The 26674-nt window shown below is 60.5% G+C and overlaps 3 protein-coding genes across 4 annotated transcripts in view; 1 reads left to right on the top strand and 2 right to left on the bottom strand.

Moving 5' to 3' along the window:
• Nucleotides 1-202: 202 nt before the first annotated feature.
• Nucleotides 203-14049, bottom strand: BGN (biglycan). Of its 2 annotated transcripts, XM_014483432.2 has the most exons (9): nucleotides 13905-14049; nucleotides 7364-7459; nucleotides 5292-5543; nucleotides 4909-5021; nucleotides 3924-4137; nucleotides 3313-3423; nucleotides 2962-3055; nucleotides 2721-2859; nucleotides 203-1334 (listed from the first exon to the last, which is right to left on the bottom strand). In XM_014483432.2, exons 3-9 carry the CDS (start codon nucleotides 5530-5532, stop codon nucleotides 1137-1139), a joined length of 1110 nt encoding a protein of 369 aa, XP_014338918.1. In that variant the 5' UTR covers nucleotides 5533-5543; nucleotides 7364-7459; nucleotides 13905-14049; the 3' UTR covers nucleotides 203-1136. The 2 variants fall into 2 exon arrangements, with proteins under 2 accessions (XP_014338918.1, XP_005911083.1); XM_005911021.3 differs by lacking the exon at nucleotides 7364-7459 and having other exon boundaries at nucleotides 13905-14038.
• A 5594-nt stretch (nucleotides 14050-19643) lies between these two features.
• Nucleotides 19644-26674, top strand: part of HAUS7 (HAUS augmin like complex subunit 7) — a 36511-nt gene continuing 29480 nt past the window's right edge. Inside the window, exon 1 of the mRNA XM_070365341.1 lies at nucleotides 19644-19797. The gene's annotated coding sequence lies outside the window, so the exon portion shown is untranslated. The remainder of the gene's footprint in view (nucleotides 19798-26674) is intronic.
• On the bottom strand, nucleotides 21038-26345 carry LOC102271133 (extracellular matrix protein 2). The gene is made up of 7 exons (XM_005911028.2): nucleotides 26016-26345; nucleotides 25614-25729; nucleotides 25159-25291; nucleotides 24796-24953; nucleotides 23810-23949; nucleotides 21659-21985; nucleotides 21038-21218 (listed from the first exon to the last, which is right to left on the bottom strand). The coding sequence occupies exons 1-7, from the start codon at nucleotides 26131-26133 to the stop codon at nucleotides 21038-21040; spliced, it is 1173 nt and encodes a 390-aa protein (XP_005911090.1). The 5' UTR covers nucleotides 26134-26345.

The raw sequence follows: 26674 nt of genomic DNA on the forward strand, positions 1-26674 counted from the left end.
TTGCCCGGGTCCTCTAGGTCTAGCCTCCAACCTGAGGGTGCTCAGGACCCTTCCTCGAAGGCAGGGAAAGCAGCGAGTAGGCAACCCAAGGCTGGGTGTGGGCACACAGAGGCAGAACCTGGGAGCCAGCCACAGTAGCCCAGTGTGGCTCCCCCTTCTGCTGGGTCCCCAGACGCCCTGAGAGGTGGCACACACACAGCCGTATTGCACAGTGTTTCTTTAATTGAAAGACAACAACCGACCTCAGAAGCAGCCCCTCCTCAAGCTGGGTGTGATGGTTTGAAACCCCCACCAGACCAGAGGCCGGATGGCAAAGGGAGGGGAGACTGAGCCATCATGGGGGGAAGGGGGACAGTGAGAAGCATGATGGGAACTCCAGTGGGACAGACCCTCAGGGTCTGGCTGAGCCCAGGGCTCCTCTCTTGGCTGTGGAAGAGGGGGTGCAGCACCTCCCTATCTGCTGGCCTCTGGAAGGGTCACCCAGGCTTCGGGTGAGCCTGGGCAGAGTAGGAGGGCAGCTGTCCCCCACACTCCACCTGCCTGGGTAATGGCTGGGCAGAGCCCAGAGAAACAGAAAGCAGACCTAGTCCAAGGATGTCAGAAACGAGAGGGAGGGACAGACAGAGAGAGCTGAACAAGACTGGACCAGGGGCCAGGAGACTCAGGAGGCGTCCCTGGGGGGCCATGAACTCGCAGAAGGATGGCGGGGGGCTGAGGAGCACAAAGGTAGCTGGCTGGGCTGAGGAGGGATGTGTGTCTGGCAGGTGGGGTGGGCTTAGTGGGGTCTCCATCCTTGAGCCCCCCAGACCCAGGGACCGTTTACCTTGGACTGGAGCCTCAGATCATTTGCTTTTGGGGTGAATGGGAAGAAAGCTTGGTTGGGGGGGGGCGCCTCTGAATGGGTATGATGCGGGTGGGCAGGGGCAGCTCTGAATCCAAGGGGCATGTGATGGGGGCCAGGCATCACGCCCCACCTGCACACTTGGGAGCCAGGGTGGGGGTGTCAAGGGGCCGTGAGTGGAGGGTGGGGGTCAAAGGCGGGGCTTGGCTCCCTTGCTTTGCTGCCCCTTCAGGACACACGCCGTGCACCCCAAGAGACCCTTCCCAAGCCACCACCACAGCAGCTGCCACAGCCTCTACTTTTTATAGTTGCCAAACTGGATGGCCAGGCGGTCAGTGACGCAGCGAAAGGTGGCCGGCTGCACCTCCCAGTAGGGAACGGGGTTGTTGAAGAGGCTGATGCCGTTGTAGTAGGCCCTCTTGACCCCGAAGCCCACTGGGCAGAAGTCGTTGACGCCCACCTTGGTGATGTTGTTGGTGTGCAGATAGACCACCTGGGGACAGAGAGGTGTGGCTCAAGGCAGCAGGCCCCGTTGCCCGCCCCCAACCCCGCCCCTGAGTCAGCCCCACTTGGGGAGCCCAAGCAACGGGCAGAACCCGCAAGGCTGATGCCCTCCGTGCCAGCCGAGTCCTGCCTGGCCGCCTCAGGGGTTCGTGTGCTGCATCCATACAACCCTTTGAGGGCCTGGAGGTGATTCTTCCATTGTCTGGGAGTATAACCGGCTTACGTATTGTTGTTGGGCGGCTGTTGAACAGTGTTCAGGCACTGGTGTGTGACCAGGTGCTGGGATGGGGGGGTTAATGGGGTGGGTGTGAATGGGGCTGTTGATGTGGGAAGGATGCCACCCTGGGTTCACACAGTCCTTGGCCCTTCCTCTGGGTTCCCTGGACTGAGGTTCTCCTCCTCTTCCTAGTACTCAGAAGCACTTACCCCCCCACCCCCCCAACTCCCCGAAGCCTCTGTCTATGGGAATGTAGGGTGGGGGGCGTGAGGACTGTCTGATGAGGTGTGGCAGAGGGATGCATCCTGGAGGGCTGCAACAGTGCCTTCTAGAGGTGGCGGGATATGGCCACTAGAGGGCACTGCCGCTGTAGATTGGCAATCCCCTTGCAGGGCTAGGTGATGGATTCGCCCCAGCTGGACAGCCTGCAAGAATGGCCAGTCTCCTGGTATGTAGGCAGAGACTGAGGTCCAGAGCAAGGCCAAAGAAGACCTTGAGAGGACCCCTTGATCCCCTCATCAAGCCACTTCCTGCCCAGACTGTTCCCAAGCCCCTGGGCCTGTGGCACCTCTGTGGGGTCCCACCTACCCAAGAAACTCCAATATGTTGGCCACCTGACGCGAAAAGCTGACTCATTTGAAAAGACCCTGATGCTGGGAAAGATTGAAGGCAGGAGGAGAAGGGGACGACAGAGGATGAGATGGTTGAATGGTATCACCCACTCAATGGACATGAGTTTGAGTAAACTCTGGGAGTTGATCAAAGACAGGGAAGCCTGGTGTGTTGTGGTCCATGGGGTCGCAAAGAGTCAGACATGACTGAGTGACTGAACTGAACTGAACTGAACCCACCCGAGAGACCTTGAGCTCAAGTATCTACCAGGCTGGCTCTGGAGCATCCTGCCACTTCGCCACCCCTGTACCCAGCCTCCTCGCTGTCCACAATGGGGTCCCTAACTCTCCCCTTTCGCTTTCTCAGTGCCTTTCCAGATGAGGAGCGGGAGTCACCGGCCAGAGCACACATCTGACCAGCTGCACAGTGAACTCTGGTTCTGCTTCGTGGTGGGTCCGAGCACTGACAGCTAGGGTCTCAGCAGCTGCCCTGGGGACATCGACTGCCCCCTCCCTTCGCCGCATGTTAGAAACACCTGGCTCTCACCTGGAGGAGCTTGAGGTCTGGAAGACCAGCTGGCACCCTAGACAGCTTGTTGTTGTCCAAGTGCAGCTCCCGCAGCGTGGGCAGAAAACTCAGGCTCCCGTTCTCAATCATGCGGATCTGGTTGTGGCCCAGGCCCAGCCTGGGAAGGGATAGATGAATAAATGATGATGTGATGGGGTCCATGGGCTACAGTGCACTGGGCGGACTCAGGGCCCCCTGAGACCCCACCTCCACAGCCTACCTGTACAACTTGGAGTAGCGGAGCAGATCCTCTAGCTCGATTGCCTGGATTTTGTTGTGGTCCAGGTGGAGTTCATTGAGGGTCTCAGGGAGGTCTGCCAGGAAAAAAGGATGCTCTGAGCTGAATCCAGGAGACTGTGGGGTGGGGGAGGGCTGGTTCTGTGTGTGTGTGTGTGTGTGCGCGCTTGTCTGCACGATTTCACTCTTGGTGGAGCAGAGAGCCGAGCTCTGCCCCAGGTGGGGAGAGGGGCGACCAAAGCCCTCCCTGAGTACACTGGGTGGCTCCAGATGGCTCTGGGCTCCCTACCTGTGCTGTCCCCCAAAACGTGGGAAAGAAGGGCTGCCTCCCTACCTTTGGGGATGCCAGTGAGCTTGGCCTCGGAGATGCGAAGGTAGTTGAGCTTCAGGCCATCAAATGCTCCAGGTTCAAAGCCGCTGTTCTCCAGGGGGTTCCCACCCATCTCTAGGAGAGAGGCTCTCTCAGCCCTGAAGCCAAAGCTAAGCATCTGTCCCCACACCCTCGGGGCCTGTCGCTTCCTAAGGGGCCCCCACTAAGCACCCACTCCATCTCCCCCTGAAAGCAGTGCCACTAATTTACTGGACGAGCTGTAAACTCCTTGCTGTTGAACACCACGAACTACCAAGGGTCTTTGGCCTGGTATGGGCCCTTGGGGACAAGGGGAGCCCACCCAGCTTCTCCCACCTGGCCCCTGGCTGGTAAGCTGTGCCAGCTCTATACTTGCCCTTTCTTTATGGGCCTGGGTTTCTCTTCACCTGGCCTTGGCATCTCTGGGGTGTGACCCTAGGCAAGCCTCCAGAACGTTCTGTGAGGCCAGCCGGCTTGTCCGTGGCACCTGGCTGCTCTGGTGGGCAGAGCCCCCCTCCTTGACCCTCCCCCTTCCCTGTCCACCCTCGCCACCATGGGGGAGGGGTGAGGACCACCACAGGGCGGGCCTGGCTCACCAATGCAGTTCATGTTGCGAAGCCCACTGAACACGCCCTTGGGCACCTTGCGGATGCGGTTGTCATGGATGCGGAGCTCCACCAGGGAGCTGGGCAGGTTGGGAGGGATCTCCACCAGGTGGTTCTTGGAGATGTAGAGCTTCTGCAGCTTCCGCAGGGGGCTGAAGGCCTTCTCGTGGATCTTGGAGATCTTGTTGTTCACGAGGACCAAGGCCTGAGGTGGCACAGAAGTCCTCAGTTCCCCACCTGCTTGCCTTCTCCTCTCCCCTCTTCCCTGCCCCTGAGCTAGTGATTCATGTTGTTGGGGCTTCACAGATGCTGGAGTCCCAGCTCAGCCTCCAGGAGATCTACCTCTGCTCGTGGGCAGAGTGCAGAGTGGAAGCTGGCACTCAGGTCCAGCAAGGCCGCTGCAGCTCATGCCCTGGTTACCCTACTTGCACCCTGGTTGCGATGCAACCTTTCCTTACTGTGTTGCTGGGAGGAGCCAATAAGATGCAAAGGTAACAGTCAATAGAGAGAATTGGGCTGGGTGATCCTGTCCTTCCCTGGTAGCTCAGAGAGGAAAGCATCTGCTTGCAATGTGGGGAGACCTGGGTTCAATCCCTGGGTGTGGAAGATCCGCTGGAGAAGGAAAAGGCCACCCACTCCAGTGCCCTTGCCTGGAAAATCCCATGGATGGAGGAGCCTGGTAGGCTACAGGCCATGGGGTCCCAAAGAGTTGGGACAGGATAAAAGGAAAGCGAAGTAGCTTAGTGACTTCACTTTACTTTTATCCTGTCCTGACATTGCACATGTGCCCATGACCCTGAGTGCTCCTGCTGCAGCCGCCTCCTAACCTCCCTCAGGACTCCCTGAGTCCCTGGTCCTCTCTCACATTGCACAAGTGCATGCCCACACCCATCGGGACCCCACCCCTCCACACACCCGCTGGGCTGCAGGCCTGCTGCCTCTTCCCAGCCCCTTGGAAGAGTCAGGGTGGGCTTACGTAGAGGTGCTGGAGGCCTTTGAAGTCATCTTTTCGGAGCTCAGAGATGTCATTATTCTGCAGGTCCAGCAGGGTGGTGTCAGGCGAGATCTCCTTGGGCACAGCCTTCAGACCTGGGGGCCGGTGCTGCAGTCAGCAGTGTAAACCACAGCCATGGCCACGGCCACAGCCCCAGAGGGGTGCACATGCAGACCCGCACATGGGGACTCCATGGCTGCAAGTGAGTGTAGCTCCAAGGCCAGGGCTGGACACTCTTCTCCCTCCCCACGTGCTTTCAAGCAGACCCAGGGACACCCTCCCACAGTGAAATCAGGATCCCTGAGCCAGCTCCAGGTCACTCCCTGCCCACCCTCAGCCTTCCATGTCCGTCCCCCCAGACTGACCCAGGTCGGAGCACTGAACAACCCTCAGATGGCAGTGGCAGCCAAAAGGGCACATGGCGCTGTAGGTGGGTGGGAGGGAGTCCAGGTCTGGGATGCCCGAGGTTGTTTCTGCACCCGAAGCTTCCTCATCGTTCAGCATGGGCAGCCCATCATCCAGGGTGAAGTCCCAGAAGGCTTTTTGCTCAAAGGGCAGGGCCTGGCTCAGGGCCAGCAGGGCTGCAAGAGGCCACAGGGGCCACATGGTGGGCGTGCCTGCAAAGCCAGAGTGAGGAGGGGCCATCAGGAGAGCCCAGCTGATGCCCACGCCCGGGGGGCTGGGGTTCTGTGTGTGTGCTGGCCTCATGTCTGTCACACCTCCCCAGGGCAGCCAGACCAGGGCTGGAGTGGCCAGGAGGGAGGTGTGGGTGGGCAGAAGGTCCTGGGCAGGATAGGGGCGTGGCTGGCTGTCCTTCTGCCCTGCTCCGTTTTCAGGCAGGACTTGGCCACCGTGGGCTATGCTGTGTCTTTCCAGTTAGCGAGTCTGCACCCCTCCAATGCATGAGCACACACACACATGCATCACCCCCTCCCCACACAGGACACTGAGTCAGCCTCAGCCTGTGTGTGTGGGGATCGGGGAGGCTAGTGGAGGTGGCGGAGAGGGAAACCCAACCCTCTGCCCCCACAGACCTTGAAGAATTAAGATTGAAAGATAACCATGGGGGCTGGGGCCAATCCTTTCCTGCCTGAGTCCCCTTTGCAGTGCACCCACGTTTTTCTAAGAAAGTCAAGAGGCCAAGGCACTAGGGTGGGCATGCTGGGCAGAGCTGGGCTAGCCCTGGAGCAAAGCGGAGGAGGGGGCATCCTCCCAGCCCATGTGTGGAATGCCAAAGATGGAGGGGGAACCCTGGCATCCCCCTCCATCCTTGCTGCTCCCGGGGGGCCTTGGCTTCCTCCTCTGGCCCACAAACCTTCCCCTGACCTCTGTCCACGGCCCAGCCCCCTGGAAAGGCCACAGGAAGGGAACAGGCTACTGCCAGGGTGGTGGGCAGGGTCAGGCTTGTCTGGAGGCCCCCAGGCCGGGAAGCGGGCTGGGGGTGGGAGTTGGGGGAAAGCGGCCCTGCCCGAGCCTGCCCCTGGTGCCCACATCTGCCTGCCTTCTCCTCCAGCAGAGGCTTCCCCCATCCAGATGGGCTCCTCTAGCAGGAAACCTTGTCCACGAAGAGGCTGCCCCCTTATCTAGATTTCCTGGGCAAGCCCCAGCCTCATTTTCCCAAGTGTGACACAGGGATACACATGCCCGCCTTGCTTATTACCCAAGCACAGGGTGTCTGGGGTTGCCCCGCATGCGGACCTCAACCCTACCCCACAGAGGCCCTCACTTGGGGCCCATCTTGGCCAGGGGAGGGGCTCTTTGGGGCTTCAGCAGGGTTGGGGTGAGCCCCCCGAGCCTGATAGCTGGCTGCAAAGTGGGGAGAGGCCCTGGGCAGGCCCAGTGGATGTGGGGCTGGGCTGGTGGCCTGGGGGGCTACTGCCTTGGAGCCCTGCCACCCTCAGGCAGTGGGAGGGCCTGTGGCCACTTGCAGACCTGTGGGTACAACAGCTCTGCCCCTGGTGTTCCCATTGATCGCTATCTGGCCGCCCTCTCTCGCACCCCTCCCGCCCCTCAGAGCTGGTCATGTGACCTGTCCTGGTTCCCACCTTTGCAGCAGCTGGGGTGGACAGTGTGCTTGCTGAGCAGATGCTGGAGGTAGGGGGTGGGGTGCCCAGGCCGGGGTTCAGCGGCCTCAGCCTCAGAGCCAGCCCCAAAGTGCCCCCAGCAGGCCGGCAACCCTCTTGAGCATGCAGCCCCCACTGATAGACTCAGAAAAGCCACCTTGCCTCCCAGGTCACACAGCAAAACGAGGGTCCCTCCTGGCTGGGGGAGCCCCTGGCCTTCCTGGCTCCTTTGGGCCTTGAGTGCCAGTGGTCACACTCAATGTCCCACCAGCCCTATGCTGGTCCCATAGGACTGGGGGAGTTCCCACCCCACCCCACCCCCCAGCCCCAAGGGTCTCGGCACAGAGTAGGGAGAAGACCCTAGGTTTGCCTACCTGTACCACAAGTCCCTTTTCCTTCCCACAGGTTCTCAAAGCACAGGTCACGGTAGGGTGGGCCCAGACTTCCCAGGCACGGCTGGACACCCAGGGCTGAGACGAGGAAGTGAAGGGGAGGGTGAAGGTAGAAGGGCGAGACGGAGCAGGAGGCAGAGGAGGCTGCTCCCCCCTCGCCTGGCACCCCTGCCAAAGCCACTACCTCACAGGGGGAATGAGTCAGGGCTAGAACACCCCGCTGAAGCCTTGGGAGGCTCTGAGATCCACCGTCCACCTGGACGGTTGGGGTGGGGTGGTCCGGCCAGGCCTGGGGGATCGGGAAGGCCTGGGGCCCTCCACATGGAGCGCCCTGGCAGGACTAGCCACCGAGGCCCTGCGTGGGCTCATGGGACCCTCCCTGGGGGCGACAGGAGGCTGCAGAGGAGTCGAACCAGGTTCCAAGGTGCATCTGGGGTCCCCGCAAAGAGGCTGAGGGAGGGTGTGGGGTGGGGAAAGGCAGGCTCCTTTGGAAGCTCACTCTGAGGGAGAGGGAGGCTGAGGTCTTGAAGGCCCCCAGAGCCCTCAGGGCAGAAGACAAGGTTTGGCTGGTTCTCCCCGGCTCCTGGCCGGGCCCAGGCAGTGGGCAGGCTGGCGGGCTTTCCGCCACAGCCCTCCTTTCCCCACAGAGAACTGGCAAGAGACTAAGCAGCCAGAACTGTGCAGGGGGGAGGGGGGCTGGCTGGACACCAAGACTGCCAGAGACCGCAAAAGACACCCCCGGCCCTCAGGGCCAGAAGGAGCCAGGGAGGGGCCTGGAGGAGGCGCCCAGGACCAAAGTTCCATTTGACGGAAGAGAAAATGGAGACCTAGAGAAAAGAACCCACCTCAGGCAATGCCAGGCCCCCAGGTTTTCACTATGGACACAGAGGGTGAGAACCATAGTCGGTACCCCCAGCCTAGCCAGGCCTCCGGGCCTCAGTTTCCCTTCATTGGCCTCCCCGGGCATGTCCCTGATGACTTCAGGCAGGCTCGGGCCCCATCAGGGGCTTCTCTGAGCTCAACGAGCTCCACATTCTCAGAGCAACGGAAAGAAGTGGTGATGGCGTGAGGCCTCAGGCCGGGCGCCCACACGTGGGAGTGAGGACCGCCCCCCCCTCCCCACTCAATAGGGCTCTCCTTGTCTGGCCCTCTGAAAGGTTGCGCAGTCCTCTGACTGGGATATCTCCAGGTCCCAGCCAAACAAGACACACTGGCAACCACTGAGAACACGGAGGGGCCATGCCAGGCATTCACGTCAGGCCAAGGGTGGCAGGAGCGGGCCCTGAGGTCTGGCAGGCCCTGGGAACTTGCTTAAAGATATGTGGCCCACAGCTGCCAAGTCAGAGATGCTGGACTCCTAAGCCCAGTGTCTGGCCCCACCAAGCAACCCGACCTGAACTCAGACACGTGTGCCATCTTCCACTCAGCCCTGCTGGTGCCCACTTTTCTGCCCACTTCCCTCTCAGACTCCAACCCATCGTCCCCTGCACCCTCCAGCTCTAGTCTGCCCTTAGGTGGCACCCAGACAGAGGGCACGGGTGCCATCCCTGGGTCTTTCTGAAGCTGACGTGTGTGTGCGCATGTGGGGATGACTGTGTGAGGGGCTGGTGGCTGCAGTGGGGATTAGGGTGAGCCCTGCCCTGCTTGTGTCTACACCCCAGCCACCCCTGAACCCATCACCATGGCCTCAGCATGCCTTCCAGCTATGAGGGGAGCAGGCATCCAAGCGTGGCTGGCCAGGGCGGCTCCTTCCTGCTGGGTCCTGTGCCCCTGCAGCCTTCAGGCACAGACTTGACCTGGATGTGGGCGTCAGAGACCCACAGGGAGCCAGCCCATCTGCTGCAAGGAGCTGGCCCCAGGCCAGTGGCTGGTGCTACCCAGGCCAGACCTTTCTCCCCACAGCCCTGAAGACACCCATCACACCCCCATCCTGCTGGGAAACCTCTGGAAGGCTGGAAGGTCTAAGGGCTGGCCTTCCACCATGCCAGGAATCAGGGAGGAGATGAGCCAGGTCACCTGGTCTTTCTGCCCCAGAGCTTTCCTTCTCCCGCTCACTGAAGAAAGCCCGAGGGAGAGTGAGGGTGCTGTCACTTCCCAGGGGTGCTACAGGAGGTCCCAAGTGATTTCCTAACTCAGCCTTCCCCAGGGACAGCAGGAAGTGCTGTTTCTCCCATCGCCTCTCCCTGACTCAGGCTGGAGGTGACGCTGATGGAAAGCAAGGCTCTGTCCTGTGGGTCTGGAGCCCCCAGGCTTGCATCACGCAGTTTCTGGAAACACGGCATCTCTCAGGCCGCCACCATCAATAGCTCCCCTCGGCCCGCAGGGACAGATGGCCCTGTCCCACCTGCAGCTGTAGGGAAGTGGCCTGGGAAAGCCATCACGCCACCCTGGCCCAGAGGGTCCCCCAAGCTTTTAGCTCACAGCAGGCGACAGACCCCACAGGGAGATGTTCTCAGCCCGGCTCCCAGAACCTGAGGCCCTTGGCTGCCTTGCTCCCTCATGGGGCTGGGGGCTCAGCTTGGGGTGGAGCTTGCCCTCTGCAGCCAGCCTAGGAGGTCTTGCTGGACCTGTGACCTTCAGCTCCTCCCAGGGCTCCCCCTCTGTGTGGTGGGGTGGCCTGTAAATCCCTAGGACCGCCATCGAGGCCAAGCTGGAACTGAGACTGAGAGCATGGAGGTGGCACCCAGCTCCCCAGCTGCCCCTGTCTCTGGAGAAAGGGTTCCCAGAGCCAGTCTCCCTCTGCCCTCTGTCTGGCTCCTTCAGGTCCCAGTTTTGTTGCCCAAATCTGTGATCCCTTGGACATTTGGACTTCTGACCGCTGTGTCCCTTTTGGGCCATTTGATTCTTCTAGAGGCTGCTGGTGGGTGAGACGCGGGGGCAGATTCGCTGTTGCATGGAGCCTGGGACCTCTCCCAGCCTGCTGCCCCATGTCCTGCAGCTCTGCCCTATGCTGCAGTTTCTGCTGATTTAGGACTTTACACCATGGACCAGGAGAGCTGGGTGTGAGCTAGCCGGGTAGAGCCCCAGGACCCTAAACCCTGAGATTGGATGTGTTACCTAGGGAGAGGCAGGGGGGAGTCCTCAGACTCCCTGGCACCTTCGGTAGGCTTGGGATGTCAGACATCCCAGCCCACCAAGAAGCACAAACTGGGCTGCTGAGAAGGTGGGGGACAAGCCAAAGAGGGCTGAACTGTGGCTGGCACTCCAAGAGCCTGGGGTGGGGGCGGCCCCAGAGCAGGTGAAGGAAGTCCTGGGGGACCCTGGGGCTGACGGCTCCAGGTGCGGGAGGGCTTTCACCCCAGGACTTCTTATCTAGAAGGTTCATCTTATCTAGATGAACCACAGCCCCAGTGAGCAAGACTAAGCAGACCCCTTCCCCATTTCCCCCCAGGCTGTCTCCCACTGGCTTCCTTGAAGATGGGATTCACCAAAAAGATTTTGTGCGTGATTGAAGTGTGAGTGGGCCCAGTACGTGAGCAGAGAGGACAGAGGGGATGGGAGAGCACTGTCTGGCCTGGGAACCAGCCAAAAGGAGGAGTGTGGAGCTGGCAGGATCCTGTGTGCCCGCTTTCAGGAGCCCACGGCTATCCCCCCTCCCCCTACTGTGGCTCATAGCAGCGGGCCCCAGGAGGGTCACTGTCACCCTCTAGCCCCTCGAGTAGAGCTAAATCCTTGGGCTGGTGTGTCCCATCCCACCAGCAGGGTGGAGAGGCTCAGGGAGGGGTGCCCAGCTCAAGGCAGGGACCGAGATCTCCCACCCTGGGGTAACCAGTGAGGACGATTGGGAGGCTGTCAGGTGGGTGTGGGAAGACCTTTTCTAACAATCCAGGGTGTTGGCACATAGGCAAGGAAGAGGGGGCAGACATGCTGGCCAAAGGACCAACGGCTCAGTGGCCTAGCAAGTAGAGCTTTGGAGACCCTAGAGCTGGGGCTGGGGTCCTGCCTGGGGGCAGGGGGCAGGCGCCAGACAGTGCCTGGCCCTACGGGCACTTTGGGCGTTGGGCTGTGCCTGCTGTTCATGTGCTCCTGGGTGGCCCTGGGGGCCAGCCACTGTCCCAGGCCATGTCCCAGGCAACCAAGGACAAGTGACAGCTAGGACGGGTCTGTCTCCTTGGGGCTTCTCCAGGGAGCAGGGGAGGGCTGGCAGTGGGTGGCTCTGGGAAGCAGGCTCATGACTGATTCCTCCTCTGGGACTTAACGCCGATGCTGGAAGGGACCCTCTGCGGTCCTGAGTGACTACAGAATATCGCTAAAGAGACGAGATGCTTTCTTGTCTTTTGAATACCCCTTCTGCTCCAGTCCTTCCCCGTTCACCCTTCTGTCATGAGCCAGGGCCACTGATGGGATTGGGGAGAAATTCAGGCCAAGGCTTGTATGTCATCCTGCGCAATGGTGAGAGGGCTAGCACCCTACGTTTCTGGGCCCCTAAAATCAGCTGGCAAAGAACTGCCACCAGACCTGTAGTTGAAGGGACTGAGCCTCGGACTCCCCATCAACACAGTGAGGCCCCTGCTCCAGGGCAGGGCGTTACAAGCAATAGGCTGGTTAATGTGTTCTGTGACCTGGGTCCTTGGGACCTGAAGGTGGGCCAGTGGGTGAGCCAGCTAGGGTTGCGGGGCGGCCACTCAGCTGCTGGCTACATGGCAACGGGAGCCCTCCCTGGTGCCAGTCTCTTTCCACGGCCTGGCCCCTGTGGCTGAGAGACAGCCATGTGCCTTCCTTTCGATGAGCCTATGGCAGCTGGTCATAGGGCATTCTGCACAAAAGTGCTTCTGCCCAACCATCAGGGTGTGGATTGCATAGGTGGTTGCAGGGGGCCAGGAGGCGCTCACCTGTGTGCACACAGGGGCGGCCACGTGTTATCCCTCCTTATGAACCCGAGAGCCTGGATGCACATTCCAGAGCATCTCCAGCTTCTCTCAATTCCAACCAGTCCCCACAGGTTGGCCGGCCAGGGAGGGGCGTGGACACAGAAGCAGGAGACCCCAGGGCACGGGACTGGCCACATCGGGGACCTGAGCGGCCCTTAAGAAGACTTCAACTGTGAGAGCAATCTCCCAGGCCTGAGCAAGGTCTGCTCCGTGCCCCCCACCAGCACTCTGCCTCAGAGGACCCTGGGCCTTCTGCTCCACTGAGCAGAGCCAACTCAGGAAGCTCTTGCCAACCCGTGCCTAGGCCCCAGACCCATCCACAGAGTGGTGAGGTGGGGCTCCCACCCCTGAGTCTTTCAGGGCACTCTGCTGGGTTCCTCAGCAGGTCCCTTGGCATGCCAGACATCTTGGGAGCTTGCTAGGACAGGGGCCTGGGGCCCGGCCGCCTCCCACACCAAACCGCACACCCTACAGTTGACCATAAGCTATCACGATCAACACTCGAGTGCCTTTAATGGCTCCCTGGATGCTATGGGATCAGTAGCCAGGGTTTGTCGGTCCTGCCCCTCTGTGGGCCTCTGTTGCCCCCTCTGTGCAATGGATGGGGTAGGGGGTCCCATGAGACCAGCTCTGGAGGGCAACCTTGTTAGCGCTGTCTGGTTTCAGATCTGGGATGCTCTTTCCATTCTAGAGGTGTCCCCAGGTACCCGCGGGGTGCGTCCTTTGGGGAACAGAGCACCTAGCCTGGGATGTCTTGAGCTCCACCCCTCCCTAAAAGTGCCCATCCTGGAATGATGATGTCCTTGAATTGACCCACAGAGCCCTTTGGGGCCCCAGGCCAAGCCGGCCTGGCTAACACAGCACAGTGGCCTGGGTTTCCTTCTGCACCCCTCTTTGGAGCCTCAATTCAAGGAGGTTCTGGGGACAGAGAGGCCTGAGCCACTCAGGCAGCCCCACTCAGGCCCCCCACCCCCAGCCATGGCTCTGTAGACCCACGCCTCACCCAGGAGGAGGTGAATGCAGAACACTCGCCTGCGAGTAAGCAAGGAATATCTGGGCAGGGTGCCTGGGGCGTGCCTGGGAAACCAAGTCGCGGAGCCCATGCCGTGGTCTAGCCCCAGGCCCTGGGAATTGCTCCCCAGCACTGAGTTCAGGCCGAAGCCTGGAGGTCTATCCTAACCAGGGGCCAGAGTCAGGCCAGCGAGGGGGTGCAGGGCGCACCTGGGATTTGATGATGTTCTGGGGTGGCCGCCAAGGGGCAGAAGCCCAGGGGGATGTGGAGTGTGAAGCAGGGCTGAGCAAGGGGAGACGGAAGGGGATGGAGAAGGTGCCTGGAGGACCCAGGGGGGAAAAGAGGCTGAGATGGGACTGGGACCAAGGAGGGCCCGCAGGGTGGCCACGAAGGGGCATGCTGGGATCCTGCAGCAGGGGGCCGTGGGAATCTGCAAGCAGCCTCCGGGGGCGGGGGAGGGGGGCGGCGGGAGATGGTGGTGAGGGGGCCGCAGGGGCAGGGGTAGGGACGAGGAGGGTGAGTTTGGGGGGGCACAGGGTTGGGGCATCTGGAGGATGAGACAGCAAGGGTGAGGGTGGTTCCAGGCCAGCTGTAGGAATGGTGGGGGACAGGATGGAGCTTGTGGGGGTGGGGGCCTTACCTGAGGAGGGCAAGCGGTGGGCACGCGCTGGCTGGTGGGCAGCCTGAGGCGTCAGCCAGTCCCTGTGTCTGTGTGTTGTGTCGTCTGAGAGCAGCTGCTCACTCCTGGGCAGTTCGGGGAGAGAGGGAGAGGGAGGCGGCGGGAGGGAGGGTAAAGGCTGGGCGGGCGGGCAGGCCGACGGGGAGGGGACGGCGGGGAGGGGGCGGGGATGGGGGGAGGGGGCGGGGAGGGAGGGAGAGAGGGAGGGAGGAAGGGAAGGAGGGGGCAGGCTTCCCGGCCCCCCTGGCAGCTTCAAAGGGAGTAATTTTCTTGTAGACGGCTGGGCTAGCTGTGCCCCTCCCTTACGCCCCCCATCCCGAGGACGACCCCCCCCACTCCAAGGCCACGACCCCCTGCCCCCCACCCCGGGGAGGCACACTCTCTCACTCAGACAAGGCCCCTTGGCGTCTCCAGGCCGACGACGCAGCCTCAGAGATTCAAACTTTCCACCAGCCGGATGGGGACACTGAGGCCCAACAAGGGGGGCGGGAGCTGGCTCGCTGGCCGGTGCTTGGCCTGGAAGAGGAAGGTGAGAGGGCAGAAATGGAAAGGGGACAAGGGGGTGGTGGCCTCCAAGTGCTAGTCCGGCGAGGGGCCCCTGGTATCCTGTCCTGAGCCTTCCCAGAACGAACGTGTGGCAGCCGCAGCCTGGGGAGGAGGTGGTTGTCTGGGATCAGGAAGGGAGCTGTGGTGGATTGCTGAAAGGGCTGGATCCACTTCCTGGCCCACTCCAGCCTTTTTGTCCCTGTGACCTCAGAATGGGGTTCAGCTGGGAACTGGCAGGGGGCAGCACAGATTCTGGGGGTCCTCCTCCCCGGCTTGCCTGCCCCGAGCTGAGGCTCGCAGAAGCTGATTCAGAGAGGCGGAGCCGGCCAGTCATTCTTCTGCTCCATCCAAGCAGGTCCCCCAGGGTGAAGGAACCGCGATGAGGGTGGCCACTTCCTCAGCGCTGAGGCTGGTGCTGGCCACTTCTTGGGGTAACCGGGTCAGCCCACCAAGTGTCCCAGAAAGAGGCTGTCAGCAGCCATGACACCCACGCCATCCCTGGTAGCTCAGCCACTTCCTGAGAGACAAGCCCACCCCTCCTCCCTGTCCCATGGGGTCCCAATTCTTCCCCACCACCCTGGCCCTTTTTGCCCAGTCTTGGCCCAGGGAGCCTCCTGCAAGAGCAGCTTTGGGGAGACAGAGGTGAGGGTTTAGATGGGACGAGAAACTGAGGCAAGGAGCCCCACTGAGATCTGCAAAGGAGAATGGGGAAAGAAATGAAGGCCAGACAGAACTCCACTGAGCCCAAAGGAGGAAAAAAAAAAAAGAAAAAACTCAACATGGCAGGGGTAGAGGGCAGGTCAGGGAGAGGCAGAGCTAGTGAAAGGAGAACAGGGGTGAGGCCTCAGGGTCCCGCCTACCTAGCCAGCAGGTAGGTTCTAGAAAGTTCTACCAGGGCAGCGGTTGGGCCCAAATCCCTTTTCTGTGTGGAAGCATCCATTCAGGCATGGCCGGTTGGACCTGGGACACAGCCTTGACAAAGCTGTGGTGGCTCCCTCTTGTTCCCGCGGGTGAGGTAGTGACACATGGTTGGAAGCACGTGCCCTTCCAGACACAGGGGTTGGTTTCACTTATTTGTTTGTGTGCTTTTTTTTTTTTCCTGTTTATTGGTGACATATTCAAATATCTCTGGCAGTAGAAGGACTCATACCATGAAGCCCGGGTCACCCCACAGAGCAGCAACTCTCGTTCACAGCTGGGAAGGAGGAGAAAGAGGGTCCAAAACACATATAAGACCTTGTGCTCACATTGCGTGAGCCTGCAGGAAATGTCTAGAATCGGCACATGGACAGGGACAAAAAGTAGATTCCTGGTTTCTTAGGGGGGTGTGGCAGATAGAGTGGTGACAGCCAAAGGTATGAATTTTCTTTAGGACTTGATGAAAATGTTCTAAAATTGACTATGATGATTTTGGACCCTCTGTGAAGATACTAAACAAAAACCATTGTACACATTAAATAGGTGAATTAATTGTATGCTATAGAACCTTTCCAAAACATACTATGGAAAAATCTGGACAAGCTTTTTGGTCAATGCAACATAGCTCCATAAAGTTATTGAAACCTTTTTTTAAATAAAAAAAAAAAAGCAAACAAAAAGGGCACAAGGCATGCCTACCACCCAAGGAGCCAAGTTGCTTACTGAGTAAGGTCCCACCTGGCCTGGTGCCCCCAGCCACCCTCTGTGGAGCCTTGCACTGCTCTGGGGACTCTGCGGCCGGGCTCTGAGCTCTGCAGGGAGGCGACTGGAGCAGGACATGGCCACACACAGTGCCAGAGGCACTCAGGAAGGCTTCCTGGAGGAGAGGACTTAAAGCAGACAACTAGAGAAGAGGGACATTGTTGGCAGAAGGAAGACCATAGGGGAGCAGGAAGGCAGTTAGGTGGGAAAGCTTAGTGGTGGGCCAGGCAGGCTCCTGGAGGGAACTTGGGGCAGCAGTGAGGCTACACCCTGCACCTTGGAGCTCTTCCCCGCAGCTGGAGGTGCATCTGGGGCAATATGTCCGTAAATACGGTTCTTGCGCCTGGAAGGCTTTTCTGTCTGTGGTTTGCAGTCTGCAATAAGCCATAACTGCACGCCCGGCCCAAGGCCCACTGAGTCACTGGGCCTGGCCCTCTAATTTGGGGGCCACTCCCAGACCAGCCAGGCTGCACCTCAGTCCTGGGCCTCCCTTGCCCCCTCCCTCTTCTCTGCAGCCGAGGAACAACTGGGACCCCAGTTGAAGCAGCCGCTGAGTACAGCATGTCCTGCTGGCCAGCGGAGCCACGGCCTCCTGGCCTCTGGCCTCCCGGGGCTGGGAGGAGGCAGCAGGAGGCAGGGGAGGGCAGGCATGGGGTCAAGGCAGGAAGGAAGAGCAGGCATTTCCTGAGGCCCCCGGGCCCTCAGAGGAGGCTGATGCACAGCTGTCTTAGCTCCACAAGAACCAGCGCAGACAGGGCTGGCTGAGGGACTGGAGGTGGGGGCGGGTGGGCCGGAAGGCAGAGGCCAGCCTCTGCCAGCAGGAGCCCAGGGGTGACTAACGCCCTTTCCCAGCATGCTCTGTACCTCTGGGACATCACTGCACAGGCCCCCAAAGCCCCAGTCTGGACACTAGTCCCAAGGGACTAAAGAGGACTAGGTGATCCTGCCAGCAGCCCCCTGCCCCTCAGCCAGGATACCCTAGCAGCCTCCACTTGTTAGAAGGCCCTTGTGCCAGGAGTCAAGAACACAGCCCGCTCAAGCTGCCTTTGCTGCGCATCCCTCAAGGGCAGAGTCTGGTAGCCTAGGAGGTGGCCCAGTGGGCCGGGCTCCCAGAGGCTCAAGAGAGCGCCTGCCCCAGCCTGAGCGCCAGCCCACCCAGATGCTCGCCGCCATCCTGTGTGCTTCTAGGGTCTGGAGAGATTATCCTGGCCCTGACTTTCAGGGGCCCTCAGCCAGCCCCCTTTCAGGGCCTTCCTGGCCTCCCTGCCCTGCTGTGTCTGGCTGGTGCTCCCCTCTGCCTCTGCTAATCACTCCCCTTCTTTGTTTTTCTGGGCTCCCCAGTCCTTTTTCAGGTCTCTCTTCTGCATCTCTGTCACTTCCCTGGGCACTGAGTTAGTCAGCCTCAACTTCCACTGGTCCCCCTCACCTGCCTGGAACTCACTGGATGGGGCACAGGGAGGACTTATGGGAGGAGGAAGAGGAGGCTCCCAGTGGTGTCCCGGGGCTGCTTTCCAGCCCCTCCTTGGAGTGCTCCCAAGGGTTCTTGCACAGCCAGCCCAGTAGGAGGAATCACCCACAGAAGCCCCATTGCCAGGCAGGGACCTGTCACACACATACATTAGGGTTACTTCCTTAACACGCCACCCTGCCTAGAACTCAGCCAAGATCTTGGAGAGGGCCCTCGAGGCTCCTAGGCACTGCAGCCCCTGCACCCAAGCCAACACCCCCAAGTTCACAGCCTTGCCTGCCGTCACTCTCAGCCTGCTGGTTTTATCCACTGCCCTCGTCCACACTGCCCAAATCTCTGCACCCTCATGGGCTGGGCAGGGCCAGGGCAGGGGCCAGGCCCACAGTAACCAGGAGCAGTCCCTCCCACCTCACTGGTTCCTTGGCATTCTGGAGCCCCCAGGGCCAGCAGGTGTAATGTGCCCAGGGGACCCTCTGGATGCCGGGGACCAGTCCCACTCCTTAGAGTGGGCCGAATCTCCGCTTTCTGGAAGGTTCCCAGCACTGATGGCTGAGGCGTGGTCGGTGAAAGTTGGCACTCTCTATGCCAGAGCTTTTTTTGACCTTCCCTTGAGGACATAATCACACAGCGGCTCTGTGTCCCAGGCTGCCAGGGTTGTAATTTCAGGGCTCAAAGGGGGCTCCGTGGGGGCCTGGCCCACGTCTAGCTATCTTTAGAGAGGCACGCTCTGGGTGTGGCTAGAGGAGGCAGCTGGACAGGGGACTGTGCCACAGGGCTGCATCTGTGGCCGCTTGCAAAGCCATGGAGACCCCAGAAGGCCATGAAACAGGGAGGGGTCCTCCCTTGGAGGACGCCAGCCCCCAGGAGTGGGCCCTGGATCTGCCTGCTGCCCTGGGCCCAGCAGGCTCTGGTGGGTGCTGTAGCCGAGAGCAGGTGCAGGGTTGGGGGCCAGGCAGCCAGCCTTGCTGGACTGGCCCTGCGTGCCCGCCATGGTGCCACTGCTCACAGGTCGGGGTCAGGGGAGGCACAGGCCTGGGGGAAGCAGCATGCCTGTCACATCCTTTGTCCTCCTCACTCTCTAACGCCCCTTCCTCAGCCTGTCTTTCTTAAAGACCATGAGGCAGGAGGAAGGCTTGGAACCAGCTGGGGGAAGCCCCTCGAAGGACTGGGTGGCAGGCCCTCGGGTTGGAGCCCGGGGGAAGAGGAAGAGGTGGCCGGAAGAACGTTGGTGGGCAGAACTGTGGGATTGTGCATGGGGTGGGGCCCTCGAGGTTCCTGGAAGGAGTTCCCCCTGACTCCCTGTCCCCCTTCTCTGCTCCCAGTGGCCATTAGCCTCTGTGACTCGCTCCTGGTTCCTGCTGTCCCCACTGGTCTCATCCTCAGTCGTACCCTTGCTGTCGGAAGACCTCTGCCGCCTTGGTCCAGGGACTGATGAATGCATTGCTTTTCACCACCTGAATATAGTCACCCCTAACTTGTCATCACCACCATCACCGTGATGACCATGAGGAACCCTCTGATGCCCAGTGTTTCTGGGTTACCACTGGGCACCACCACCAGCAGGCACCAATTAGCAGAGGGTACAGGGTGGGCTTGGTCCTGCCGCCAGGTCTTGGCCACACTGTGCTTGCTCCCCTGGCTCGGGGTCTGTCTGGGGTTGTCACCCTCCTCGGGGTCATGCCGCCACAGGCACCACCCGGATAGGACTGAAGGCCCTGACATCCCGGCCCTCTTGGGGAGTTGCCTGAGCTGAACAGAGGGTCTTTGCCCCAGTCACCCCCTCCTTTGCTGGGAAGGCCTACCTAATGATGACAGGGGGTATAAAAGTCCTGTGCCCTGTTCCAGCTCCTGACCAGCTGGGGTCCAGGGCACTTGTAGGCCTTGGCTTGTCTTGCATTGTTGGTCACATGCCAGCTTCTCCCTGGGCCTACTCTTATCCTCCCCTCCCCTCAAGAGCCTCCGAGGAGACTTCCTCATGCCTCTCCTTGCCTCTGAGTCAGCTTCCGGGGAGCTCAATGGTGGATACCCGCTCGGGGCTGAGGAGGGTCATGGAAGGATTGCCCAGCCCCTGCTGGGTTCAGTCCACCTGACAGAAGCCCCAAGGGCCAAGCGCTCTCTGTGTGAAGTGGAATTAACCCAGAGGGTCTGCTCAGTAGGGAGGTAAGAGCAGTTGGGAGTGGGGGTTGCCCAGCCTGAATTTCCTGTGCCTGCCAGGGGGCCAGAACTCTGAGTCCGGGGAGGGGACTGGGGGCTGACTGAACTGGAGCTGGAAGGGCTGGTGGGGCAGGCAGCCAGACTGGGGAGGAGGGTTTGTGAGAGCTGGGAAAGCAAGGGGGGGCCTCCCCACAGGGCCAGTGCCTCAAGGGCTGCTGACCTCTGACCTAGTCCAAACAGGAAGTGCCATATCTGTGGGCCCAGGCCCAAGAGGAAAAGGAATGCAAGGATGAGTCCAAAGCAAACACTCCGCCAGCTTCCCAGGCCTCTCCCCGCCCTCTGCCAGAGTCTGGCCTTTTCTCTGCTCAGAACTCAGGGCTGAGGCGTGTGGGGGCTGACTGCAGAATAGGACTGACGCAGGACTCCCAGCTCCCAGGCTCAGACCCCAGGCCGAGGCACTGGCAGGGCAAGGTCTTGACAGTGGGCACTTTTTCCTTCACATCCAGCAGCTGCGCTGCATCCTCAGTGCCTGTCATGTGCTCTCTCTCTGGCCGCCATATTGCCATGAGCTCCCCACGCCCCGGGGCAGGGGCTGTGAACTGTTCCAATGACCTCCAATGGGCTCTCAGCACAGTTGAAGGGCCTGGTGGGGCTGCGCGCTCATAGCTAGCTGCTGTCTCCCCCACCAGGAGGACAGTCAGCACCTCTTGTGTGTGTCCACTCCCGGGACAGAGATGCTTCCTGGACAAGAGGGTAGTGATGCTTCCCTGAACAGTGGAGGTGAACCGGGCCTCTAGATGAATTTGGGCCAAGGTGCAAGGGGACTTCAGGACCCTGGCCAGGGTGGGTGGGGGTGGGGAGACTCTTGGAGAAGATTCTAGAATCAGGCCTCTTAACCTCCTGCTGATGAATCCATGTCCAGGATGTGGGCTCTGAGGGCTCCATGCACCCTGGAGTGCCAACAGGCAGCTGAGATCCAGGAGGGAGGGAGGGAGGGAGGCCGGTGGAGGCGAGTGGGCTTGAATGAGATTTATTTATTATGTTCAAGTCCAAACCAGCACTGTACCAGGCTGGGCCATCTACTGAGTGAAGGGGCCTTGGCAGTCAATGGGACGTGGGCACATCTGAAGCAGCAGGGTCTTCTAGAACTTTCTTCCAGTGGTGCATCAATCCATCAGAGCTGGGCCTAGGCACCTGCCACCTCCAGTCCCCCAAGAGAAGGGGGCGGGGAAGGCTGGCCGTGGGGCTAGGCAGACTCCCCCTCCCCCTGCTGGGGCTCGAGGACCACGCTATGGTAGGCCCGGATGCAGGAGAAGGCAGTGGGTGGGATGCGGCGCCGGTCAATAAGGTTGTTCTCCAGGTGAGTGGAGATGAGGTTGGAGTCCTGGGCCACACGTGTGTCACAGATGGAATTCAGGGGCACGTGTCTGTGGAGGAAGGGTTGCAGGAGGAGCCGAGACCCAAGAAAGGAGAGTCAGGCATCAGGCGAGAGGAAAGAAAGCGTGGCTCCACAGTGGATGGTGGGGACACCAAGGCACAGACACCAGGCCCAGGGTGGAGGGTCACCTGGCCACTCAGGGCTCCCAACTTCTCCCACCCTCCCCCGGCCCAGATTCTTCTACCAGCCACTGGGCACGGCCACCAATCACAGCAATCAAGATGGGCCCATGGAGGCAGGGAAGGATGACCCCACAGTCCTGCTGCCGGCCTCTGGGGCCCCTGGGTGACGAGTCCACGGGCCAGAACATCTGGCCAGCCTGCCAGGCAGGGTCTCTGGGTCTCAGCCGAGCTGCCTTCCCCCCCTGGACTGGAGGTGGGGACAGGCCAGGATGGGGTGGGGTGAGGGAACAGCAGGATGCAGCCCTACCTGATCTTGTTGTGGCTCAGACGCAGCACCTGCAGTGCCCGGAGGCCCAGGAGACCCCTTGGGACGGCCTGCAGCTGGTTGTGGTCTAGGAGCAGCTCAGCCAGGGAGGCCTGCAGGCCCAGGAAGGACACGCCGTGGATGCCGTCCTCACGCAGGCTGTTGTGGGCCAGGTGCAGGGTCTCCAGGCCGGGCTTCATGTGTGCGAACACATAGCCGGGGATGCGCTCGATGCGGTTGTGGTGCAGCGTCAGGTGGCGAAGGCCCCGGGGCAGGAAGGAGGGCACGTGCACCAGCTGGTTGTAGGACAGGTCGAGGGCCTCCAGCTTCCTGGGGTGCGGTAGGGGAGCTATAGTCGGGGGCCCTTGGTCCACACCCCAGAGGAGGGTGGGGACTTGCTTCAAGATGGCAGCCACCATCAAGTCTCCCAACGGCTGGGGAGGGTCAGGCCCTGTCTGGCTTATGTGCCCTCTGTCCATGGAGGCTGGGAAAAGGTCTACAGGGTCCTCCCTTGCTCACTGCAGAGCTAGTGAGGCTGGCCCTCGGGGCGGAGATGGAAGACCCGCTCCCTTTCCTTTCCCTCCCTCCTAAGCCTGAGCGGAGGGGCCAGTGGTCTGGGCCAAGAGCTATCTCCCTGGTGGTCCTCATGCTGCACTTTCTCGACCTCTTGACCCTACCCAGGCTGAAGGCAAGCTGAAGACTGATGGGGAGGGAAACCAGGAGCACAGGGTAGTGATGCTTCTAGAACAGATCAGGGCAAGGCAAGTGGCTTCTCTCACTGATATCCCCCCTCCCCCAGCCCCTGTGGGTGGGGTCAGGTCTTTGGCCTTGCTGTGGATGCCATCCTCTGTCCAAAGCAGGTGGGTCTCTGGTGCCTCCCAAGCCTGCCGAGCCAGTAGCCCCCTCTCTGTCTACCAGCCGGAGAAAAACTGGCCGGCGCCGGCCTAGGCTTGACTGGCCGCCAGCCCCCTGCCCAGGCCCCGTGGCAGGAGTGGAGCACGGCTAGGCGGCCCCTCCCTAGGCTGCTGTCTGCTTTCCTTTGCCCCCTTGGCAAGAGGGGGAGAGGAAAAAGGAATAATTAAACCCAAACGTCCTGGTAACTTTTTCCTGGAACACGAGGGCGCAGGGCGGGAGGCTCTGGTCCCTGGAATGGCGGTCCGGACTCTCAACCCCTCCCTCACCCTACCCCTGCCCTGCCTCAGTTGTCTTCAGACCCCAAGGATTGTCCCTCCCCAGCCCTTTGGCCAGTCCTGGGGTCACATCCTGACTCCTTAAGCAGTGCCTGTAAAGGCGCTATCTGCTCCCCATCCCCTCCTGACCTGACTCAGCCATCCAAATGAGATCATGGGGACTCATCCTGGACCCTTCTTTCTATAGTGGGGTTACTAGTGCCCCCCAAAGATATGGCTGCCCAGAACCCATGTATGTGACCTGATTTGGCAAAAAAGGTCTTTGTAGATGTGAGTGAGTGAAGGATCTTGGGATGACATCATCCTGCTTTAGGATGAGCAGGGAGGTTGTCTTATAAGACAGCAGAGGAGAGACACAGACACAGAGGGGAAGCCAGGTGAAAAATGCAGAGACTGCAGTGATGTGGCCACAAGCCAAGCAGCACCTGGAGACCCCAGAAACAGGAAGAGGCAGAAGAGATCCTACCCTGGAGGGAACACGGCCCTGCCACACCTTGATTTTGGATCTCTGACCTCCAGAACTATGAAAACAGAGTGCTGTGTTGTTTTAAGCTGCCCTCTTTGTGGTACTTAGTTATGGCTGCCCCAGGAAGGTCACAGGCCTTTTTCCTGGGGCTGCCATCTCTTCCATGCCCCTTCCTGCTCCCGTTGCTTCCTAGCTAAACCCAGCATGGGGACAGCTTGCAGCACCTAGACTGTCCTCCCTCTGGGCAAGGGCAGAGGAGGGATATTGTGGCCTTGGGAGTTCTGTCAGGTGGGAGGGCCAGAGGGAAATCTTGGAGAAGCAGGTGGTGACTGAGGGCCCAGGCCACCCCGAACCCTGGGCAGGGACCCAGGTGACCCACCAGGCCCTGTGAAGTCTCTCTGCCTTCCCTCATAACTCTCTGCTTCCTTTGTGAGCATCCTCTATCTCTGTGCCCATGGGGCAGAGCTTGGCCAGTGCCAGGGGGACCACAGTACTCACGGAAGATCGATCCAAGCACGGGGTGCCAGTCGGTCCTCCTGGAGCCGGTTGTTGCTGAGAACCAGCACGCTGAGGCTGCGGCTGTGGTTCAGTGTGCCCTCTCTCACCTCCTCAATGACGTTTGTGCCCAAGTGCAGCTCCTAGGGCCAGGGTTCAGGGTAAGCGGTCCAGCCACCACTCAGTGGTGGCCTAGCCCAGCTCCTTGCCCCCTTCCACTAGGTGCCATTGTCTCTGCCCTTCTCAGGGCTGTGGCCAGCTGTGCAAAAGATCCCAGTTGACACCTGCAAGCTGTACCACGACTCTTCAGAGTCCCACAAGACAGGCTCAGAGAGCATTGCCAAGCACTGGGGATCATGCGGCTCAGAGAGGGCATGACCCTTGTTCAGGGACACCTGGCAGGTCCACGATGGTCCTCGAGGCTCAATTTTGGGCTCTAGGAAGGTTTCATCAGGCGGAGGAAAGGCCCTTTGGTGCTGAGGCCTTGTGGGTTTAGCATCAAAGCAGCTGGCCCAGCTGTTGTGGGCAGACACTCCAGTGTTTTGGCCACAGCTTTATCCTTGTGGCTCAGTTGGTAAAGAATCAACTTGCAATGTGGGAGACCTGGGTTCAATCCCTGGGTTGGGAAGATCCCCTGGAGAAGAAAAAGGCTACCCACTCCAGTATTCTGGCCTGGAAAAGTCCATGGACTGTATAGTCCATGGGGTTGCAAAGAGTTGGACACGACTGAGTGACTCTCACTTCCAGGGATTCCCTGGTGGCTCAGACAGTAAGGTGTCTTCCTGCGATGCAGGAGACCCAGGTTCGATCCCTGGGTTGGGAAGATCCCCTGGAGAAGGAAATGGCAACCCACTCCAGTACTCTTTACCTAGAAAATTCCATGGATGGAGGAGCCTGGTGGGCTACAGTCCCTGGGGTTGCAAAGAGTCGGACACAACTGAGTGACTTCACTTCCCTTTGCCTCTTGTGGCCTTGGGGCTTGTAGTTACCTGCAGGGAGGCTGGCAGGCCGGGTGGGATGGTCCGAAGCTGGTTCCGGTCCAGCCTCAGGTACAGCAGGCTGCGCAGGGGCTGGAAGGCCAGGGGGGAGATGTTTCCGTCATGTAGCCGGTTCCCTTCTACCTCCAGCGTCAGCAGCTGGCTGAGACCTGTGGCAGCAGGCCGAGGGGGCAGGTGAACTGACTGCCGAGCCCAGAAGGCTGGCTGGGAGCTGCCCACCTTAGCTCCAGAGACACCCGCCCCGGCCCTGGAGGCCAGGGCCACCTTTCTGGGTTGGTGCTCCCTGTCTGTCCCCCAGGAGGCTGCCTTGGGTGGAGCCTCGTCTTGGCCCCTCCCCCTGGGGCCTATTTGCACCTTGGAAGCTGCTGTGCTCCAGGCCCTGAAGAAGGTTGTCATTGAGTTTGAGCTCCTGCAGGGAGGCGGGCAAGGCTGGCACTGTGGACAGCAAGTTCCCATCCAAGTTCAGCCGCTTCAGCCGTGTCAGATTCTAGGAGGTTGGAGGAGAAGACCAAGCTAGAGACTGGGGTGCCGCTGGCTGGGGCTGGGCCTTCCGGGTGTGGCCTTGGGCTCGTCCTTCCCATAGACACCCTGGTTGGGTTGAATCACAGCTTCCTGGTTCTCTCTTGGACCAGGCTTGTCTGGCGATTTCTAAAACTCTACTCAGGTTCTCCCAAGAGTGCTGGTCCCTTGGGGGACCTCAGGATCTGTGTTGGCCTCCATGCTCCCAGCTATGGACCATGTCACCCTATATCACTGATGCCCCTGGCACTTGTCCCCGCAGGAGACCAAGATGAGGGGATGCTGTGTACCTTGAAGGCATGGGGGTGCAGGCCGAAGACATCCAGCTTATTCTTGCTCAAGTCGAGCCACTCCAGGTTGGGTAGTCCCAGGAACGTGTGGGCTGGGATCTTGGCAATTTCATTCTCTGTGCACACACAAGGCAGCCATTTTCCCGGCCCCTCTGTCTCCCTCCCCTCTGCCACTCCGTGCCTCCTCCACACAGGCCAGAGGCCACAGTGACAGACTCCTTGAAGGAGCTGATTCTTCTGATTGACACGGTCAGAGCCTCTCAGGTCAGAGGGGTTGTAAGTCGTCCCCAGGCGTGGTGGGGCAGCAGTCATGGGGACCAAAGACCAGCTGCAGCAGACACCCAGGTGTGTGTCCTTCTACCCCTGCCGTGGGAGTAGGTGTGGGAAAGCGGGGCCACCCACCTGCCAAGTAAAGCATGGTCAGGCCAGGGTCGGACAGGGCAGGGACATGTTTCATCTTGACGTTACCGCAGGCGATGGCCGCCTGGGCCAGGAGGCAGGAGGCTGGCAGGGAGGGCATGATCCACTGCACAGTGCCTGGGCCTATAGGCCCAGGGCTCTGCCCTCGCCTGCTTCCAGCTCTTTTCTGCCCACGACCTGTGGTCTTGGAGGTGTTTCTGCCCCCTTCGCCTCGGCTATGATCCTTCTTCTCACACCATCCTGCTGGCCTGGGTTGCTGGGGGGCCCCTGGAGGATGAGAGATGAGGCCTCAGCCTGCTCACATAGCAACAGGGGCCCGCTGAGGAGCAAGGTCTTTCCTGGGGCTCCCCAGACCTGCTGGTGACTCAGCCAGCTGTACCAGAAAACAAGCCACTGGGCCTCCTGACCTCGGCACCAAGGGAAAAGGCCCAAATTGGGGCCCTGAGGCTAGGGGTAGAAGATCTGCCTTGGAAGGGTTGCCCTCCTGCCTTGCAGATGGGGTCACTCAGCTTGGGCACTCTGACAGCGGGTGGGGGTCTCAGTGGGTGGGGGTGTCAATGTGATTGGGCTATGTGCCCAAAGCCAGTCCTCACCTTTGGGGGACCTCTGGGTCTTTGGGCCCCTTTTCTTGGCTTCCTGGC

Source organism: Bos mutus, chromosome X, assembly GCF_027580195.1.
Source record: "Bos mutus isolate GX-2022 chromosome X, NWIPB_WYAK_1.1, whole genome shotgun sequence".
In the NCBI taxonomy this organism is placed as follows: domain Eukaryota; kingdom Metazoa; phylum Chordata; class Mammalia; order Artiodactyla; family Bovidae; genus Bos; species Bos mutus.

Coding starts and splice junctions, on each gene's coding strand:
- BGN (XM_014483432.2), bottom strand. CDS start 5,532: ATGTGGCCCCTGTGGCCTCTTGCAGCCCTGCTGGCCCTGAGCCAGGCC. Junction 2,860..2,961: donor CGCTACTCCAAGTTGTACAG/GTAGGCTGTGGA, acceptor ATCCCTTCCCAG/GCTGGGCCTGGGCCACAACC. Junction 1,335..2,720: donor CAGACCTCAAGCTCCTCCAG/GTGAGAGCCAGG, acceptor CTCTGTCCCCAG/GTGGTCTATCTGCACACCAA.
- LOC102271133 (XM_005911028.2), bottom strand. CDS start 26,133: ATGCCCTCCCTGCCAGCCTCCTGCCTCCTGGCCCAGGCGGCCATCGCC. Junction 24,954..25,158: donor GGAGCACAGCAGCTTCCAAG/GTGCAAATAGGC, acceptor CTGCTGCCACAG/GTCTCAGCCAGCTGCTGACG. Junction 23,950..24,795: donor GCCTGCCAGCCTCCCTGCAG/GTAACTACAAGC, acceptor CCCTGGCCCTAG/GAGCTGCACTTGGGCACAAA.